Source organism: Hippichthys cyanospilos, chromosome 18 (genome assembly GCF_059441005.1).
Source record: "Hippichthys cyanospilos isolate Australia breed blue-spotted pipefish chromosome 18, RoL_Hcya_1.0, whole genome shotgun sequence".
Taxonomy (NCBI): domain Eukaryota; kingdom Metazoa; phylum Chordata; class Actinopteri; order Syngnathiformes; family Syngnathidae; genus Hippichthys; species Hippichthys cyanospilos.
The window spans coordinates 13,561,422-13,581,783 of NC_142386.1; the positions used below are offsets into that span (position 1 = coordinate 13,561,422).

The window sequence follows — 20,362 nt, forward strand, 5'->3', positions numbered from 1 at the left end:
TTGTATAATTACAGATTTTGTGATCTGATGTTGAGGTGCCAAAATGATAGGTATTATGTTTCATTCTTGTGACACTACCCCTGTAATCTAAGAAAAAAGTTCCTTTTAACTTGAAACACAATTATTTCTCGTAATGCTACAACAAATAATACAACTTTTCCTCCAAAATATACAACTTTATTGTTGTAATTACAACTTTGATCGTGCCTACATTTTTTTTTTCTAATCAGAGTTTCCCTAAAATCTGTAGATTATAGAATGACATTCAAAATACTTTTTATTTCCTTCTCGTTATGTCTAAACTCGACTTGTAGCAACAACATACATACATACATACTAACTTTTCATTTTTGGTTATCTCACATATTTAAACTTGTGCGTAGGCACGAGTTAATTAGCTAATACTGTATAGGTTTTTATAACTAACCAGTCCTTTACGAAGCGTTTGACTGTTCTGCTCCGTTTTTTTTTTTTTTTTAATTGGACGATATAAACATACAATACAGAGTCAGCAACATAGTACAATATTAATGGACAGTATACAGAAATAATATAAAATATATAAAAAAAAAGTGAAAAGAAATTAAACACGATCAGGGGTTGTATTAAATAATTCCCTAAAATATAACAAAGTACGTTCACTTTTTTTGTTTGCTATTACAGTTACCGTATCAATGTACATGTCAAAGTCGATTAAAAATAATTTAAAATTAGGAAGGGTCTTAGACAATTTGTCCTTATGAGTGTGAAATTTACCCATTATTAAAATAAAATCAGTCATATAACTCAAATACTTATTGATACATTAAAATTTTGTGATGATATCTCTTCAATCAATCAATCAATCAAATTTTATTTGTATCACCGAAATCACCGAAGTCTCAAAGGGCTTCACAGATGATCTCATATTTGTTATGGAATGTCCAGTTCTATTGCAAATACACATCTCAATGTCTTTCCAAAACAAAGATGTGAAGGGACAATGACAAAACAAATGTAAAACTGGTTCAGGTTCAGTGTTGCAGAAATTACATTTAACCTTTTGCTCCGGGTGCAAATTAGCATAATAGACCCCTTACGTCACCCGTGAAGCAAATTTGACAGTACAGTTAAGTTAGCTATACTTTTTTATAATAAACGGAAGTTGTTAAATAATTTTAGACGTGTTCAATTATTGTAGGTAATGGAAGAGAAAGTCACTAAGAATAGGCATATGGAATGACGCAAATTTAAAATTGTGAGATGATTTAGGTTCAACGTTGAAAATATTATTTTCTGTTTCTCACGATAGGAAAGCAGACTTAAGAAAAGGCTCATTTATTTTGAAAGCTGTAACCGGAAATAATTTTTTGTTTGAACAAGGTACTTGATACCAAGTAACAACTGTTGCCCACTTTCACAACTCCTGAACGTTCCCCACCTCAGCGATACGGATCCGAAATGTTGTTCAGTCCGACTGGCGTGTCGGAGTGTTTTCGCGAATGGGGAGAGTTGGAGAAGGACTATCAACAAATTCAGGTGCGTTATTGTCACTGTTTGTCAGTTGTACGCTTTGTACGGTTGTCAGGCATCAACAGAGGGATCCCCAAGCCTGTCATGGACTGCAGTCAGACCAGCCTCCACACGCAAAGGCGAAGTCAAGCCAGACGCCTCAGCGATTAATACTGTGCATTACGGTAACACTCCTCAAAAGAGCGTCCTCGAACACCTTCAAAATAAGAGCGGCTAACGAATTCAGCAATGAATGCCATTACACTTTTTTTTTAAATCATATAAATTCAACATTTGTTACCAGTCAACCAGAACAGTTAGTGGGAAGACTAGCGCGTCCCAGATATTCAGAAGAAGTATATTTGCGAAATAATTTCAAAATAAACCGTGCGAGGGCTGTCCTGACCGCAGTTAGCACAGAGGCGTCACCATGATTCTTGTCTTAGTGTTATTTTTCTTCCCTAGCTTCTTGTAAATGTGCTTTTGACTACATGTTAAGTAATAGAATACACAAGTGACCTTAAGGAGATATTTTCTTAAAAAAGGCAAGTTGTTAGATGGTTTAGCTAGCCACACGCTACATTCCTGATTTACGACGGTGTTACGTTCGTAAACAGCCGACGTAACCCGAATGTTCATATTTCAGAGGCGCTGGTCATAATAAGAAGTTTGTTGGACAAATACGTGTAGTCTATAAATATAACAAGAAACTAATGTGTATTGTCATTCCCAACAAGGTAGATTGACGTTCAAACAATGTTCAGATAAAATTGTCTGCCTTGAACAGTATTTCAGAAAGTATTTGCACTGACTCAAATAGGAAGAATATGATAGCCCATTTTAAGACTAAAATATTTTGTATATCTTTTTGCTTCTCAGGACACACATCGTTTGTATAGAGTAAAGCTTGAGGAAGTAACCAAATTGCAAAACCGCTGCACTTCTGCCATCTTACGTCACCGCAAGAGGCTGAAAGAGCTCTCCTCATCACTTGAACGGTAGGCTTGCCTCCCTTTGTACATCAGCTGAACATGTCGCCACACAACATGCTCTTTGCTATGTTTAGATGCAAAGCCAAGCACCCAGAGCAGAAGTTAAGTCCAGAGGATGTGGAATCGATCACCGACATCCAGGTGGCAATCGACGAACGAGCCGATGCCTTCTCTGAGATGGAAGCCTTCCTGCCAAAGAAAAACGGGTTTGCTTATCCCCAGTGTTTACAGCAGGGGTCACCAACCTTTTTGAAACGTGATCTACTTCTTTGGTCCAAAGAAGGGCAAGCAATTTGTGTGAAGACACTGATCTTCGAAGGGCAAGCAATTTATGTGAAGACACAGATCATGTTAATGAGTTTTCAGCTGTAATAAATATGTAATCAAGTGTAATATGTAATGTAAATGTAAGTGCGGGCACCACGTTAGTGATCCCTGCTGTACAGTATCTCCATTAAAAGATGATTTGATAACAATTGAAGGGCCACTTTTCTCTTTCAGGTTATACCTCACTCTTGTTTTAGGAAATGTCAACGTCACACTCCTCAATAAGCAGTCAAAGTAAGTCCCGACCAGCCGGCTGTCGTCACAGTGACCATCTTCCATTGCACACGCAGACATCTTCAATTTTCTCTGCCATGCAGGTTTGCCTACAAGGACGAATATGAGAAATTCAAGCTGGTGCTTACGGTCATCCTCTTCCTCTTTTCTTTTACGTGTCGCTTTTTGTTCAGCTACAGGTGAGTAATACAGGGGTGGATAAATTGTGCTGCACATTCTGGGATAAGTGCTATGGCCACCAATGGGCAGTAATTCACATACTTTGCTTCAAAAATTATGACTGCAGGTATAACTTTGAGTAGCACCTGCTTGAGTTAGCAACAGCTCCACTTTTTTTTTTCTTCCAGAGCCTTAGATGCCCTTTTCAACTTCCTTTTGGTGTGGTACTACTGCACACTCACCATCCGAGAGAGCATCCTCATCAACAATGGCTCAAGGTACATGGTTCAATAAAATGCAAGCGAGTTATGATAAACATTTACATCCATGTTGATTGGAAACTTAAGATCAGCAAGTGAACCACTACGCTATCTGAAACTTATACACGACTCCTGATATATTTTGTAAAAGTGGTGAATTAATACTTAGAGTTTATTTGAAGACATTCTAAATAATAAAGTAGTCACATTTTTTCTTGTGACCACTTTGTGGTCTTATCTGACGAGTGATGGGTTGATGAGGCGTTATGGAGGGTGTCTGCACACTAACACATTGTGTTGATACTGTGTTGAGATTGTGTCATCAAATACTGACATCTGCTGGACGTTAAAAATCCCTGCAGGCAACCCACTAGACAAACTGAACTCGTGTAGTGTATGCCAGGGGCGTCACTAGCCCTAATTAGGAATTAAGACAGATTGTTATAATTTGTTAAATATAATGAATAATCTAATGTGAAATTGAATAAACTGTTTTTAGGTAAATGTTTATAGTTACATGTCAGTTCACCCAATGTAAATCAGTGGGATTTTTTGGAATAGAAAATAAGGATTTGTGGGAAAAGGATAAACATTTAGAATAAGAAAAATACATGCAGTCCTCTCGTGAATATGTAGAATAATATGAAATTGGAAAAACAATTATTGATCTGAGAAGCAAACTAAGAGCGAATCCAGTCTGGGGTCAAACCACAGACTCTCCGCATTGGTCTGGTACATTAACCACCGTACCAAGCAGCCATTTGTTGTCTGACAGATAAAATTCGAATTGAGAACAAATGGGACTGTCTCTCATTAGGAATGATAGCTAAAATTCCAACTGACAACGAATTGGACTGTTTCCCATTGGGAATGAATTTTGAATTGGTTTGAGAAATATGGAAAAAATATCTGCATATATCTGTAATATCTATGTGTGAATTATTGGAATGTTGGGAGTGATAACACGCTCACAGGGCAGTGAAGTAACCGTGTGATTTGGCTCGTTTCAGCGGTCGTGTTGACAGACGCACTTCCTTATAAACACAGTTTGGCGCGTTCTTGCTGTGTCGACAACGTTCATGACACGGTTACGTAACTGTCTTAAAGCGGTTCACGCACCGACGGATGCATGGATGTTTGTTCGTCCATCCGTATCCTGCGATGGACTGACAATCAATTCAGAGTGACCCCCACCTACTGCCCCAAGTTAGCTGGGATAGGCACCAGCAAGCCTGCGACCACTGTGAAGATAAGCGGCCCTAGATGATGGATGGATAAATGTTTAAACTGTGCAAATGAAAGGTTTTTGTGATATATTTCAATTGTATATCACAAAACTTCAATTGTTGGTTGACTACCATTTAACGTAAGCTCTTAACATGATTGGGTAATTCTTAACAGAGCTACATTGTCAATGTTAATAGTATATAACAGTCTTGCAACTACATTATTTAACTTGTTAATTATGACTTTCCCACTAGAAATACTGAAGTACTGATTATTGCTCAGTGGTTCTCAAAACCATTTTTCAATGATGTACCCCCTGTGAAATATTTTTTCAGCTAAGTACCCCCAAACCCATGCCAAACATTTTTGGATGGGAAAAAAGGGCTTGTTACTGTGTCATACAAGACGGATTCATTAAATGTTGGAAATACATTTGTGGTGGTATCTGTAGGTACTGTATATTCTATTCAGCAACTTCAAAAGATAGATGCCATATCTGTTTTATGTCTGGCTTGTCTGATGGAAAATTGCATCACTTATATAACAGGGGTGTCCAAACCCGGTCCTCAAGTGCCGGTTTCCTGCATGGGCCTTCGTATGTCAAGTCTGCATGTTCTCCCCTTGCCTGTGTGGGCTCTATCTGGGCACTCTGGCTTCCTCCCACACCCCCAAAACATACATGGCAGGTGTATCTGACAAATTAAATTGTCCTGAGGTGTGATTGGGTGCGTGAATGGTTGTTTGTCTCTTTGTGGACAAACAAAGATGGCACCCACTGTGGCTGCCGTCTTCTGTTCGCTCTCCCGGCGTAGACACTGTTTTTTTACAGCAGGGCCCTCATCGGTGAACTTTCATGGGTGAATTTGATTTGGCTTCACGGACCTTGGCGCGGACCTGTTGCGCCCGAATGACACGGCGGCTCCAGCTGCGGGCGTGAGCGGCCGGCAGCCATTACGGCTGGGGCGGAGGCGAGCCATGAGGGAAGGAAGTCATGAGGCACGCTAGGGTGAAGTGACTTAGGCTGCTGCCACCGGTGCCTGGCCTGCTGCTTGCTGGCGTCCGTTGCTTCGGGCGACGAGCTAAGAACCTGGACTAGCATTTCGCTAAGGCCTGGCTGGCGGGAAATACACCGCATATAGCGGACGAACTGGAGGCGTGCGCTATGTTGCGGAAGGGGGACCAGATTTTGGCAAACATGAGATCAAGCAGCCAGACGCTGTGTTCATCACAGCAGGGGACTTCAACCACTGCGCCTTCAGGACTGTTCTTTTTCCTAATATTTCATTATTATTTTTTCGATTTGAAATGTGGTCTTCTTGGGAGGTGGACAGAGTAAGAATTTCACTGTGTGGTTTTGTGCTATACATGTGACAATAAATCTCTGGATCTTTGAATTGGCTGGCAACTTGTTCAGGCTGTCCCCCGCTTACTGGCTGAAGTCAGCTGGGATAGGCAACAGCAAACCTGCAACCCTCATGAGGATAAGCGGCTATAGAAAATGGATGGATGTTCTATGGTCTTGTGTTACTTTTGCACTTGCAACTTGTCTACAAATATACTTCAAGACAAACAAAATTGGATGCTAATGTACCTCTTTATTCCCCCTTTTTTTCAGATAAATGAATTGATAAAAGAATTGAAAAAGAATTAAATCGTTTACCAGAATCGAGAATGGGATAGGAGTTGAACATTTTTTTATCAATTCTCCTCCCTATCTCAACCAGCTGCTTGGTGCCTCAGCTGTTGTCTGCTTTCAGGATCCGAGGCTGGTGGGTGTTCCATCACTACGTGTCAACCTTTCTGTCAGGAGTCATGCTCACTTGGTGAGTCCAAGTTCAGTTCTGTCAAGTCATGTCACGCTTCATAACTTTTTTGTCATCTCTGCTTACAGGCCAGAGGGGACTCTCTACCAAATGTTTAGGAATCAGTTCCTCTCCTACTGTTTGTATCAAAGTAAACCAACCCATTTCATGAAGTTTTTGACTTGGATGTTTAAACAGCAGTTCTATGTGTAATAGGTCTTTTCCCCCCTCTGTAGGTTTTGTCCAGTTTTTACAGTATTATTACCAGAGCGGCTGCTTGTACAGGCTACGAGCTCTCGGAGAACGACACACCATGGACCTCACTGTTGGTCAGTTTCATATATTTGTGCCCAATTTTGAGTCTTGAGCCACTAGATTTTGAGTATCATATTTCTCTGAGTACAGGTCCTGTTTCGTTTCCTCGTTTTCAACCCACATATTGAAGAGGGGGGTCGACTTATAACCGCATAGTTCAAAACCAGACAAATTTTGTATCTGTATTTAATTAACAATAATTTGAACACGAAATAAGTCATTTCATGTCATGTACAAGCTTTAAAATGATTATATATATATATATATATATATATATATATATATATATATATATATATATATATATATATATATATATATATATATATATATACACCTCTAATTTGATGCAGTATGCATCTTTTTTATAGGTGTTGCACAGAACATTGCAAAAAGGCACTTTTGTCAAGAGCGGCCTAATTGCCTCTTTTTTTGTCAACAATGAGACTGCGTTGCTCATTTTCTTTGGCAGACTGTCAGGTTCGGGCAACCTAAAATATTTAATAAACAAACAGGAAGGAAGACAAGGGCCTTTTACTCATGAGGAGAGTGGACAGGAACCTGCACCTTTCTCAGAGCTCCTTCCAGTCTGTTTACACTTTCTGTCCGTCCGTCTTCTATTCGTCAGGGTTGGCCCTGGTTCCAAAAATGTTAGGGGAGACATTATCACAGCAAAATAACAATCAGTTTTTGATGGTGGGGGACATGGGTGGAAGTCCACATGCTATCAATCCATGCCATCACTGCTATCTTCATTCCCAGGAACATGGCGACAGACCCCGTACTGTTCCATTCTGTATAACCATAATCGCATTTTTGTAAAATTTACCCAATTTGCAGCAAAAAAAGAGTGGGGGCTTGACTTATAAGTGAGGTCATTTTATACTGAAGAGAAATACGATCTATGCCGATCTCGTGTCAAGTCATTCGGACTTGGATGTGTTCACCACATCCTTATCTGAAATGTACTTCGACTTTTAATGAGGTTACCCGCTTTGTTTTAATACATCTATCCATCCATTAGTCAATCATCCATTTGGTTCATGAATTTGTTTTTCATTTTTGGAACATGGTTCTTCTTTTTGTGTGATTCAAGAGGGTTTCCAGTCCTGGATGTGGAGGGGGCTCACTTTCCTGCTGCCATTCTTGTTCTTTGGTCACGTGAGTTGAATTTTCAAAGCTCGCTTATACGGAATCTACTTGATAACTAACTTATTAAATCATCATCAAACTATTTGAAATCAATTAACACATTTTTTGACTTTTTTGTCAACAGAATATGACATTATGGCTCAGGTAACGCTCAATCATGCTTCAGCCTATGATGGTCACAAGACCAAACTTAGAAAAAAGGTGCGCCGCGATTGGTCTTGACCTAGCAAGGTCTCCCATGGCAAACAGGTCATAGGTGAGGGACCAGACATAGCACGACTCATAAACCCCATACTACAAATACAACAATTGGACGTCAGTTTCTCTTGCCCAGACGCAGGTCACTAAAGCCCACCTCTGGAGCCAGGCCTGGGGGTGGGGCTCGGTGTACACCTGATGGCTGGTAGCCTGGCTAGGCACAAAGTTGGGCGGCGGCAAAGGATGGGGACCATGGTGCACTGATCTCCGACTACAGAAGCTAGCTCTTGGGACATGGAATATCACTTCTGGCGAGGTAGAAGCCTGACTAGACATAGTGGGACTTGTTTCCACACACAGCTTGGGTACTGGTATCAGTCCTAACTGGGAGGAATGGCTCCCCCGATCTGAACCTGAGTGGTGTTCCGTTATTGGACTTCTGTGCTCGTCACTGATTGTCCTTAACATTCTGCGGGAGTTGCTTCTGGAGTAGGGGGTAGCGGATGCCCTGATACTGGCTGTTCAGTCCCCTGTATCACTAATGTCAGAGTTTGGTCTAAATTGCCACCAGTAACTCACATTCATTTCCAGTGTGGGTTGGACTCCCCAAGCCTGCTAACATGGACAGCATGTTGATGTCCAGATGAAGCGTTGAGGGGGTCCTGTTGGTGGTCTCAGCATCGCATCTATGCGGTTTGCACATGATGTAGTGCTGCTGGCCTCTCCATGCCGTGATCTCCAACGGTCACTGGAGCGGTTCGCAGCCGAGTGTGAAGCAGTAGGGATCAAGATCAGCACCTCCAAATCTGAGACCATGGTCTTCAGTCGTAAAATGTTTGAGTGTCCTCTCTGGGTCGGGGATGAGGTCCTGCCCCAAGCAGAGGTTTTTAAATAACTCTGGGTCTCGTTTACGATTGAGGGAAGGATGGAACGGGAGATATTCAGGTGAAATGGTGCACCAGCCACTGTGATGCAGACACTATATCACTCAGTCGTGATAAAGAAGGAGCTGAACCAAAGGTGAAGAGTTCTATGTTCCTTATGGTCACGACCTGTGGTTTGTGAACGAAAAAATGAGATCCTGGATAAGTGCGGCGGAAATGTGCCCGGGTTCTCTCTTAGAGATAGGGCGGGAACCTGGGTCACCTGGGAGGGGCTCCTACTCGTGTTGTGAGGATGCAGTTGATAAGGCTCGGGCACCTGGTTAGGATGCTTCCTGGACGCCTTCCCAATGAGGTGTTCATGGCATATTCCTCCGGGAGGAGGCCCCGGGATTGACCGTGGGCTCGCTGGAGAGACTACGTCTCTCGGCGAGCTCGGGATCGCCAGGGGAGCCCTTGGAAAAGCTGGCTGTAGTGGTTGGAGAGAGGGAAGTCTGGGTTTCCCTGCTAAAGCTGCTGCCCTCGCGTCCCGACCACAGAGGAGTAGCTGATGGTATCATGAACAGTAAAAGTTATGCTGTCTTAAACTAGGGCTGCACAAGTAGTCGAATTTTAATTGCGATCACAATATTGGCTGCCACGATTGATTAAGCTGATTCTCAGTGATATTCACATTTAAAAATGTACATGTCAAATGAAGCACTTTGTCATCCTACCACTTGGGAGCAATGCTTCCCTCATGTTTGCATGGCAAAATCCTCCGCTTTATTTGCCTATATGAATTGGCATCAAATTTCAAACCTGATTCCTAATACATACCGTGCTTGCTGTCAATTGAGAGACATTTTGAAAAATCTTATCTAACCCTAACCCCAAAAATTTAAATAAATCGGGTTTGAAATGACTGAAAATGACCTTTTGACTGCTAATTGATTAGAATTTGCTTAAAAGTAAAGTGTGCTTGGTTCTAAGTGGCTTCATTTTTTTTTCATTGGTTTGCACTCAGCAAGTAACTTGCCTTTTGTTTTAATTACTATTTACCGGTATTTATTCATTATAGTCTCTTATTATTATTTGCAAGTATCAAGCATTGAAGCCTTGTTTATATACTGCTTGTTTAATGAAAGGGCAATTAATAGACATGTTTGACCATTCATGATGAATAATTGTGATTTCAATATTGACCAAAATAATTGTGATCATTATTTTGGCCATAATTGTGCAGCCCTATCTCCAGCTGATTCAATTAAGACTGCACCAGACTGTTTAGCGCTGACAGAAAGGTATTGCATTTGACTTGTTTATTAACTGCGGTCTTTTGGCATAGACACACAATCATAAACACAGAGAAACACAAATGCTGCTTAACTTCGGGTTTTTATAGTAAAATGAACTAAAAACATGTCACGGGGAAAAAGAAAATATGTCTAAAAAATTACCAAAATAGTTTTGCCTCATGACGAATACATTTTACATCCCTTCATTCTGCTTGTGTGACCATATTGTAAGTACAAACTGCTCCTAATTAAGTCACAATATTTTTATAATACTTATTGACAGATGACAGATTTTTGGTCCGAGTTGTCTTATATGTCGCTGGTTCTAAAACTGTCGGGTTTTTTTCTTTACTATGTATAAAAAGGGTGAAATTTGGAGGATACCTACTTCTCAAGGGACCACTACACCACTGACACAACCTGAATATTTTACATGACGAAAATTCTTGTCCATGGCACTGAAAGTTATCAGGAATGCCATAAAAATTTTCCAGTCTCCTCTTAAAAAAAACCAAAACAAAAAACAACAAAACAGCATAAGCATGAAAGCGTAAAGTAATGTTTAAACGGAATGTCATCTGAGAAGTTAAAAAAATATATGCTTGTGAGTGTTTTGATATTCTTTGTTACTCATATAACACATATTACTGTTGCTATCCATTAGCGCATTTACGACATTGATATGTTACATTAAACTTGCAGCTTTTAGGCAAAGTTCTTCTTTTTTCGTATACACAAAACGAAAATGGATTATGATGATGATGTCACCCGTTCCTACAGTTCTGGCAGCTATACAACGGCATCACACTTTTCAAGATGTTCCAGCTCCCGGAGTGCATAGAGTGGCAGGTATGCACCCTAACACATTCACATTTAAAAGACATTCACAATAAATGGTGTATTTTATGGTGGAGGTGGCGATGTGTGGCTGCTCCTACATGACTCTGTTCCTGGGCAACTTCTTCACCACGCTGGGGGTGGTCTACCACAAGTACATGAGGAACCAAGAAAAACCCAAGTCCTTGTAAGACGTCAACATCTCGGCCTCCATTTTGCTGTTACACTTATCACTCAGTGAGCGATGCTAATTTGTGGTGGGTTCAAGGAATGTTATACAAGTGTACTTACTGCGGATGTGGCTCGTCATCCGTTATGTTACTGAAAGCATGTGCGTAGCTCCATAGGGGAAAAGAGTTCTTCTCTTGTACTACTTGCCTTCAAAACGTGCTGAATAAAATCACTCCTCTTTAAATGCAGCTTGCTTTAGTGTTATGTACTCACAAAGTTGTACTTAATGAAATACCATGGTGTTTTATACCATGGTGTCTAACCTCTCAGATTGTAGACTGTCATCAACCTACGCCAGTGGTTCTCAACCTTTTTTCAGTGATGTACCCCCTGTGAAACATGTTCAGCTCGATATCATTTCTAAGTCCACCGGAGTAATATTTATTTTTGGACTGTTTTGGTCACATGGGAGTTTATTTAAGGTCGTAAAAGTACTTTCGGGGTAAGATTGTTCATGCTCTCGCTGGCATCAAATCGGCCGTGACGGCGTGCTATTTTCCGAAGAACTTTAAAGAAATTGATTTATTTTTATGGCTCCGTCTGTAGCAACCCAAAGTGTTCTACGTGTGAACTGTTGAAGAAAAGTCCAACCACAGGAAAAATCAGTCAAAAGAACCTAATGTCTCTCCTGTTTGCAACCAAAGCCGCTGGCATACTTTAGAACCTTTCAACTTCATTTGTATTGCTCCACAAAATAATCAACATAAGTTGTCCTCTTTTTAATTATAGAAGGGATCTGTTATCATAAAGGAATAACTTCCTTATTAATAAATATGTGTCCACAAAAAAATAATCAACATAAAGCGTCACAACTGTTCTCAAAAGAAATTATTATGAATAAATTTTTGTCCGCAGAAAAATATTAAAGATTAAATGTCCTCTTTTGGGTTTGCAGAAGACATATTTTCACAAAAATAATTCATTAACTTAATTAAAGTATTTGTCCATAAGAAAAGAATCAACATAAAGTGTCATACCTGTTCTCAAAAAGAAATAATTATAAATAAATATCTGTCCATAGAAATATCTTCAACTTAAATCTTCCTCTTTTGGGATCATACACATGACAAGTTGGGTCGAACCATTCAAGTATGGGGGACAGTCTGGATTTTTAAACTAATTAAATTGAATAACCTACAGAGCATACATTTTGTTTATGAACTTATATTTTCCTGAAACATTTAATTAATTCGATATTTTTAAAGGATTTGGATTTTAAAGGATGCTTGTTTGTTTGTTTTATGTAAAATCTTGAGTACTCTCTGGAGTTCGTTCAAGTACACCCATTTGAGAACCGCTGACCTCGACTAATAAATAACGCAGCCGTCAAGTCAGAATTGATTTCAAATCACCAACCCGAACCGTTCGGAATGAAATGTGGTATACTAAAATGTCCAACAGATGGCAGCATTGTAACTGCCTCAGATTTGGGCCGATATTTTAGTTTTCCTTTAATTAATATCAGTATGGAAAATGTCATCATTGATGAAGTGGTTCACGATTACAGACAAGGAAAATACTCGCAATATGATTTCGTAATTCTGATGGACCTTTGCTGATGACGACACGTCAAGTAAATCTCTCCAAGATAACCATACATCAAATACAGGTGTGCTATGAAAGAAAGTAGCAACTGCTGCACCTCATTTATACTCTGAAAAAAAAATGCTGGTTCAATTAGAATTGAAATTAGACTATACATTTACTTAAAAAGGTATATGCACGCAGATGATTTTATTTTGTGCAACCACTTGAAATAAAATTCTGAGTATATTCAATCAACTTTTTTTTTTGTTTAGTGGCATATTGCATATTTCATAACTTATTAGAGCCTTTGGGGGTTTCCTAACTCTGCCTTGTCTACATTTCGACGGGGTTCTTGCAAACAGGCAGTAAATGTCTCCGTTTTAGCCTATTTGCTAAAAGGCCGGGCTTTTTCTTTCATCAAAGCCAAATGTTTCAAAACCTCCGGCCAAAGTGGAGATTTGCCCAAGTCTCCGGTTTCGTGGTTGCGTGTGACCTGCTTCAACGGGGATTTGCGTTATCGCGTAATCTTTTTTTTTTTTTTTTTCCCCGCCGAAGAAACGGATACCGGTGACATCAGAGGTAAACTTCTTTCTGATTGGACGCGTGAGAGGCAGAAGTTCTCCCTGATTGGACAGAGTTTGAGACTAGCGACTTGGCATGTTTGTAATTGAAACCGCAATGCAGACGCAACTTTTTTAAATAAACAAGCAATGATGATGAGGGGCAGTGTACGCGGGTTTAAATTAGCCGCTTATACGTAGACAAGGCCTTAGTTTTTCGTTTGGCGTTGCAAACTAATTTTATTTTTTATTTTTTTCCCTCCATTCTCAGGTGACAAACAAGTTTTATTTGGAAATGCAGCAACACTACACATGATTAGCAAAAAAGACAATCCCATTTAATGTAAAGCAAAATGCACATATCCAAGTCAATTTAGGAAGATATGTAAAAGGACAATTGACCGTTGGATAATGTTCAACGGAATTAAAAAAATAAATCTCGGAAGACCCTATTTTGTTGTTTTTATTCCTGATAGTTAGTTATTATTTTCTTGGGAAGAATCTTAGAATAATAAAAAGAAGCAACAAAATGACAATCAAGGTTTTGGCCACCAGGCAGGGTTTTACGTACACAATTGTGCACGAAGCCTCACGAGCTGAAATGTTTTATGTACCACTTAGTTGGAAAGCTTCAAGTGCTTCATTTGCCCATTGCTAACATAAAGTCTTCTAACTAGGAGCAAGAAATTACCCCTCCAAATAATGTCCTAAAATAAGTACTTGTCAAGGATGTCAGCGACGTTTCATTAAAAAAACAAACAAAAAAAAAAACATATTTGACGAGAATTCTCGTCATTAGCACACAACTAAGTATTTCAAAAGAGAAGAATTCTCATCCATGCCACTGAAAACGACTTAATGAGTATCCAATGAAGGGATGCCCATTTTTAAAGTGCATTACCACGGCCGAGTAGTTTGACAAGTTGCGCACACATTTTAATGCATGAGATCATGCAACAGTGATATTCCCGTGTGACTGCACACTACGTCTCTCTGCTTTATGATTTAAACATTTCCCCATACAAAGACATGAAAAGGGGTGCCATAAGATCACAGGAAAACCACGACTGAAAGTTTAAAATGAAAAGCATTTTTACGCCCAATTTGCTCCGGCAGAACTTCCTGAAGAAGAAGGGGAAAAAGGAGTATGCGAATGTATGCGTTAGGGCTGGAGGGCGAGCTCGGTGGAGGCCTTTCTCTTCTTGTGCCAGTTCGCTCCTCTTTCATGTGCTTCATTAGAAGCTGCGAGGGGGAGCCAGGAGCTCAAGGAAAAAGTATGGGGGATGGAGAGTGGGACTGCCAGAATAGTCACCGTTTTTTTTTAACAATCCAACATATAGCTCAATAAGCTAAGCTATTATTTATTTAATGGAAAATAAACACGAGCTTCACTGGGCTGATACTGTTTCAGATGTAATTACAGTGACTTTAATTGCCACAATAACGTTCTTTCATATGAAATATTCACACTTGACTTATGAGGAGAAAAATGTGAGTGCATTCTGATTCACTTCAACATAGCTCCTAGGCTGGTACCATGATACCACAAGCTAGAAGCTAAGCACTACTTTAGTCAAAATCATAGGTCTCAAACGCCAGTCCTCGAGGGCTACAAACCTGTATGTTTTCGATTCTGCTCTCTTAAACACACCTGATTCAAATGATAAGGATCATTTTCCTGCTCCTGCAGAGCTTGCCGATGAGCTAATAATTTGAATCAGGTGTTTTTTAGAGAGCAGAATCGAAAACATGCAGGTTTGCGGCCCTCGAGGACTTGAGTTTGAGACTTATGGCTGAATGAAATGCCTCAATTCTTAGTTACTTGGCACCAAGATGATCACAAAGTACTAATTTTGTTTAAATGGAGCGCTTTAGTTCAAGAATCTTTCTTGGCATGTAGAAGGCCCCAAAGCCCTACTTTTGTCTCTTCAACATAATTCCTTGGTACCACAATTGCACCTACTGTAAGTATAACTGGCCAAAATGAAGCTCCTAAATTCACATTAACATAGTTCTTTGGCATCAAAATGTCTTAAGATGGTGGCAAAGTGCTGCTTTTGTTTAAATGGAGCCCTTCAATTCACTTTAACAATGTTTCTTGGCATGAAGAAGGCCCCAAAGCCCTACTTTTGTCTCTTTAACATCATTCCTTGGTACCACGATGGCACCTAAGTATAACTGGCCAAAATGAAGCTCCTAAATTCACATTAACATAGTCCTTTGGCATTAAAATTCCTTAAGATGGTGGCAAAGCACCACTTTTGTCTAAATAAAGCTCCATAAATATTTTCAAAAAAGTTAACGGCCACCAAGATGCCACAACATGGTCCTATCATCACTTGGTGCATCACTTGTCACCAAGAAATCTGCTTGTATGTGTAATTCTTCGCATGCACCTGTGGGAGCTTTAGGGGCATTACGGTAAATGCAGCAAAACACACTCCTTCTCCAGCTGTCCGTAGCTCTAACAGACATGGCGACCTCCGAAGGAGTGCCACCCTCTATTTACTGTAATATAATTTAATGATAACTAGACTTACGATTATATTGAAAACATACTGTTGGTCATTAAGAACACATTTATTTGCATAATAATTGAATGCATTAGTTTTTTAGAGTACAATAATGTCTCAGTCTTCGCATTTGAACTCAGGGACATTTTGCAGAACCCGTAATCTAATTTTATTGGACACAGGTCAATGGGCGGGGCCGGACCTTTTTCACACCTCTGCCTTCAAGCTAACTGGCCTCCCTACACGAGACAGATAAAGAGACGCTCCACCGGGACCCGAGACGCTCGTCCACCAGGGAGGCTTGTTATCTGGAGTGGGTCAGACAGGCACGCACTTCCTCTGGGAGGTGATAAGCTTCTAGCGAAGGCATGATTAAAGGAGGAGAAGGGAGAAGTGAAGCCCAGAAGGGTGCCGAGAGACACGTTTGATTAAGAAGAGGATGATCATAAGCCGTGCGCTATGTGGACCAAAGTCTTTGGACACACCACCAAATTTGAAGGAAATGAAAGACATCTTGCACTATTATTTGATTCCAACTTTGGTTCTTATTTTCTTCCATTTTCACTCCTTGCAAGTGTAAAACGGACGGGCAACCTTTGTTTCATTTTCTTCACCGCTTACATGCAATTTTATGTTCACGTAATGTGTTGTGTTGTGAATATGATGTTCCCTACCACTTTTTTCAGACCAGTACCTGTACAAGTACTCACCTCTTTAGTATTCATTGAAACTTTTACCAAGTACCGATACCATGTACACGGGTGTCCAAACTCGGTTCTCTAAGAACGGTATTCTGCATATTTTGCATGTTCCTTTCCCCAACACACTTGATTCAAATGACCAGGATGGTTATCAGGCTTCTGTTGAGCTTGCTGGAGATCTGATCATTTGAATCAGGTGTCTCAGGGAAAGAAACCTGGTAAACATGCAGGATACCGTCCCTTGAGGACTGAGTTTGGACACCTCTGCCCCAGTACTTTAGATCAGGGGTTCTCAAAGCTTTTGGAGTCTGGGACCTCTTTTTGGGAAGGACATTTTCCAATAACCCCCATTGCAAATGTTTGCGGAAACAAAGGAAAAAAAGTGACTAAATAATCAAGCTCTTTGATGAGGACGCGGATTGCGTTTGTCTATTTGACAAATTTCAAATTTATTACATTTTTAAAAATGTTATTAAAAACCCAAATTATTTCATGGACCTCCTGAAGTCACGCATTGCTTTGAGAACCACTGATTTAGATACACAAAATCTGCTCCTGACCCTCAAGAAAACCCAATGACAAATTACATTTCTAAAAAAAAAAAAAAAAATCCTTCAAATTCCATGAAATCAAGGGCAAATTTCTCTTCTTCTAATTTGTACTTTGTAATCTTGAAAGTACTCCAAGAGCGCCCGATTCTCATATTTTATAAAGTCCATTGAGGACCATACTAAAATCTAAATTAAAATATGCGGTTTACAATTTTTTGGGGGGATTATTTATCTTTATAATATGTCCACTCATAGCCAATTTTTGTAAATATTTTTCAATTTCATATTAATCTTCAATAAAATATACTGTATAATGAAAATATGATTTCTTATATATCTGTATTTTCTTCTTTTTTAATTATTCATACAATTATTACCTATACATTAGTATTATTAATGAAAAAAATGTTTAAAGTTTCCACGCCCTGATACAGTGGCCTAGTGCCCCGATAATTTTGTATGAGCTCATTCAGTTTTATCTTTCTGAAACCACCTTTTAAAAAGAAAAAACATTCACACAAATGTCAATCATATATTCATTATACGCGTTTGTCCTAGTGTTGCATCATTATATTTTTCCTAAATTTAGCATAGCCCTCTGAGGATTTTATCCAAGTTACATCCCTCTAATGATGCCAATCAGAAGCGTCGTAATTCTTTTCATCCGTTTTCGCTAAATGCTTGAGTGAAATGAGCCCCTCTAGAAAACAAGTGTTAATACTGTGAACGTTCCCTTTGCTTCTCCTCCCTCATTAGCAAAAGTCCCACAGCAGCAGGCCGTACATGCAAAGCGTGAACTGTGAGCAGAGCACAATGAAATATGCATCATTAAATAAGAGGAGGGGGGGCATGATTGCATCCTATTGTCTAATGAGACTGAAACCTTCATGGCCCCCGCCGAGTGCAGGAAAAAAGAGAATTCATCTTTATTTTAAAGCAGTAGGCCCCAGCAGGGCACCCCACCTCCACTATTCAGTAAGCTGATTGCGCACCGCTGGTTGCCATAACAACCACTAAATTAAAACGGGAAGGAGTATGATTTTTTTTTTTACCTCTTGTTGAGCCATCAAACTGCATTTTGGAGCAGCCTGTCTGCCACTGACATTTTTTAGGATCGCGGTATTAAAATATAAACAGCTCATGGAAATGATGAAATTATTACAAAACATTTGGGGATGCGCCACGAACAGTCTTGCTCACTGCTGTATGATTTAAAGCTTCTTATTTTCAATTAGATTCTTAATTTTGAAAGAAAATAAAGTAGTGCTAGATAGCAGTGGTTCTTAAAGTGGATTTCACGTATCCCTTGCTTGTCTCATTGCGATATTAAAATTGGATTAAATAAAACCTTGGCGAGTGACAAGTATGCAAAATATACGAATATCGGGAATGGGTCAAATACTTTTCCACAGTTCTGTATGTATATATAAAGACAATATTACAGCGCCAAAACCAACTACAATAATCAGTCAGTTTCAGTCCTTCAAACCTGATCATTGATTTATCTGTTAAGGCGTTTTGAAAACATTTCGGGTATACTGCATATAAAATAAGATGTACTCATTAAGTCATCCATATATCCATCGTCCATCATCCCACGCCCGTCCTTGACCCACATATGAAATCTGTTGGCCCTGAAGGGCCGTCGGACCAACAGGCAGACAATCAAGTGCTTGAGCGGGTCCGCTCCCACACACGCCGCACGACTTCTTTTGGACCAGATGGCCAATTGCTCAAGGCTCTGAGAAAATAAATCACATAGCATTTTGTCTCAGGTCCGCCCGCATTAAATCAACTATAAATGCTTCTGAGACTCCCACTGTGCACAAGTAGAGATGAATCAGGTGCGCTCCTTGGTCGACGAGGATTGGACATTGAGTTTGCGGTTGGAGCGGGCAGGGCCCTGCTTGACATCATTTATTCTCCAAAGAATTCAAAAAAACATGGCCATCTGCATTAATCCAGGCTGTGTATTCGTTCATAATCTCGCATAGTACATAGTTGCCAAAACGTATTTCCAGATATGTTCGATCGTACTTGCAGAATGCTACAACCACAAATGAGGCAAGTAAACAAACAATGCAAAGATTTTAAGAAACAGAACACAGCAAAAGGAGATGCAACCAAACAAAATGGAATCACTTACAACAGTACAAGTGCAAAAAAAAAAAAAATGCTCCAAAAAAGATGCAATCACAAAAATGCCATGGATAAACTTCAAAGAGAAAACAAATGCAAAAAAAGCGCACAATGGAAGTGGCGCCACAAGGAGGCAGTACTGAAAGACCAGTCAGTCACCCAGAAATAGTAGAAAAGTAGTTATTAACCCATGTGCAGTATTTCATCCAATCCTTCAATCTTTACATCAAAGGGAAAGCATTGAAAGAAGACATTAGGGAGCTGAAATTTCAACCATACGGTGACAACATCTCAAGGTTTAACATGGCGTGGCCACTAAGTTATCACACTACCAGGAGTGGGCCATCCGTTTTCTAAAATACTGCGAACAGAATGGGTAGGAGTAGAATAATAGATAGATAGATAGATAGATAGATAGATAGATAGATAGATAGATAGATAGATAGATAGATAGATAGATAGATAGATAGATAGATAGATAGATAGATAGATGGATGGATGGATGGATGGATGGATGGATGGATGGATGGATGGATGGATGGATAGATAGATAGATAGATAGATAGATAGATAGATAGATAGATAGATAGATAGATAGATAGATAGATAGAAATAAATAAACTTTCTCTCTTTGTTTCTTTCTCTCTTTTTAATAAAGGTACATACTTTTACAGCTCTGTGGTGTGACTGCCTTTCGATTACGCCCCCTTGTGGCACCACTTTCATTGCGTGGTGTCAACTTGCAGCAAATCTGTTGTTGCAGCTGTTTCACCTCATCATCTGTGCATTTTTTCCCTCTTGTTTTGCATGCGATTACTGTTGAAACCTTCTTTTAATTTGTTGTTATGGCGTCTATTTTTTTGTTGTGCTTTGTCTTTCATTCACATTTAATCTCAATGTATTTTTGGAACTTCTTTTGTTATAATTTTAATTCCATTTTGTTTTTGCAATTGCATCTTTTTTGCTGTTCTTTTTTTGCTGTGTTTGC

The 20,362-nt window shown here is 39.6% G+C and overlaps 1 protein-coding gene across 2 annotated transcripts; it reads left to right on the forward strand.

The window, feature by feature from the left end:
- Positions 1-1,374: 1,374 nt before the first annotated feature.
- On the forward strand, positions 1,375-11,571 carry tmem120aa (transmembrane protein 120Aa). Of its 2 annotated transcripts, none has more exons than XM_088440687.1 (12): positions 1,375-1,676; positions 2,371-2,489; positions 2,558-2,689; positions 2,985-3,044; positions 3,128-3,223; positions 3,392-3,481; positions 6,448-6,513; positions 6,582-6,643; positions 6,729-6,821; positions 7,904-7,968; positions 11,096-11,164; positions 11,230-11,571. In XM_088440687.1, exons 1-12 carry the CDS (start codon positions 1,482-1,484, stop codon positions 11,341-11,343), a joined length of 1,161 nt encoding a protein of 386 aa, XP_088296813.1. In that variant the 5' UTR covers positions 1,375-1,481; the 3' UTR covers positions 11,344-11,571. The 2 variants fall into 2 exon arrangements, with proteins under 2 accessions (XP_088296813.1, XP_088296814.1); XM_088440688.1 differs by having other exon boundaries at positions 1,375-1,518.
- Positions 11,572-20,362: the final 8,791 nt, after the last annotated feature.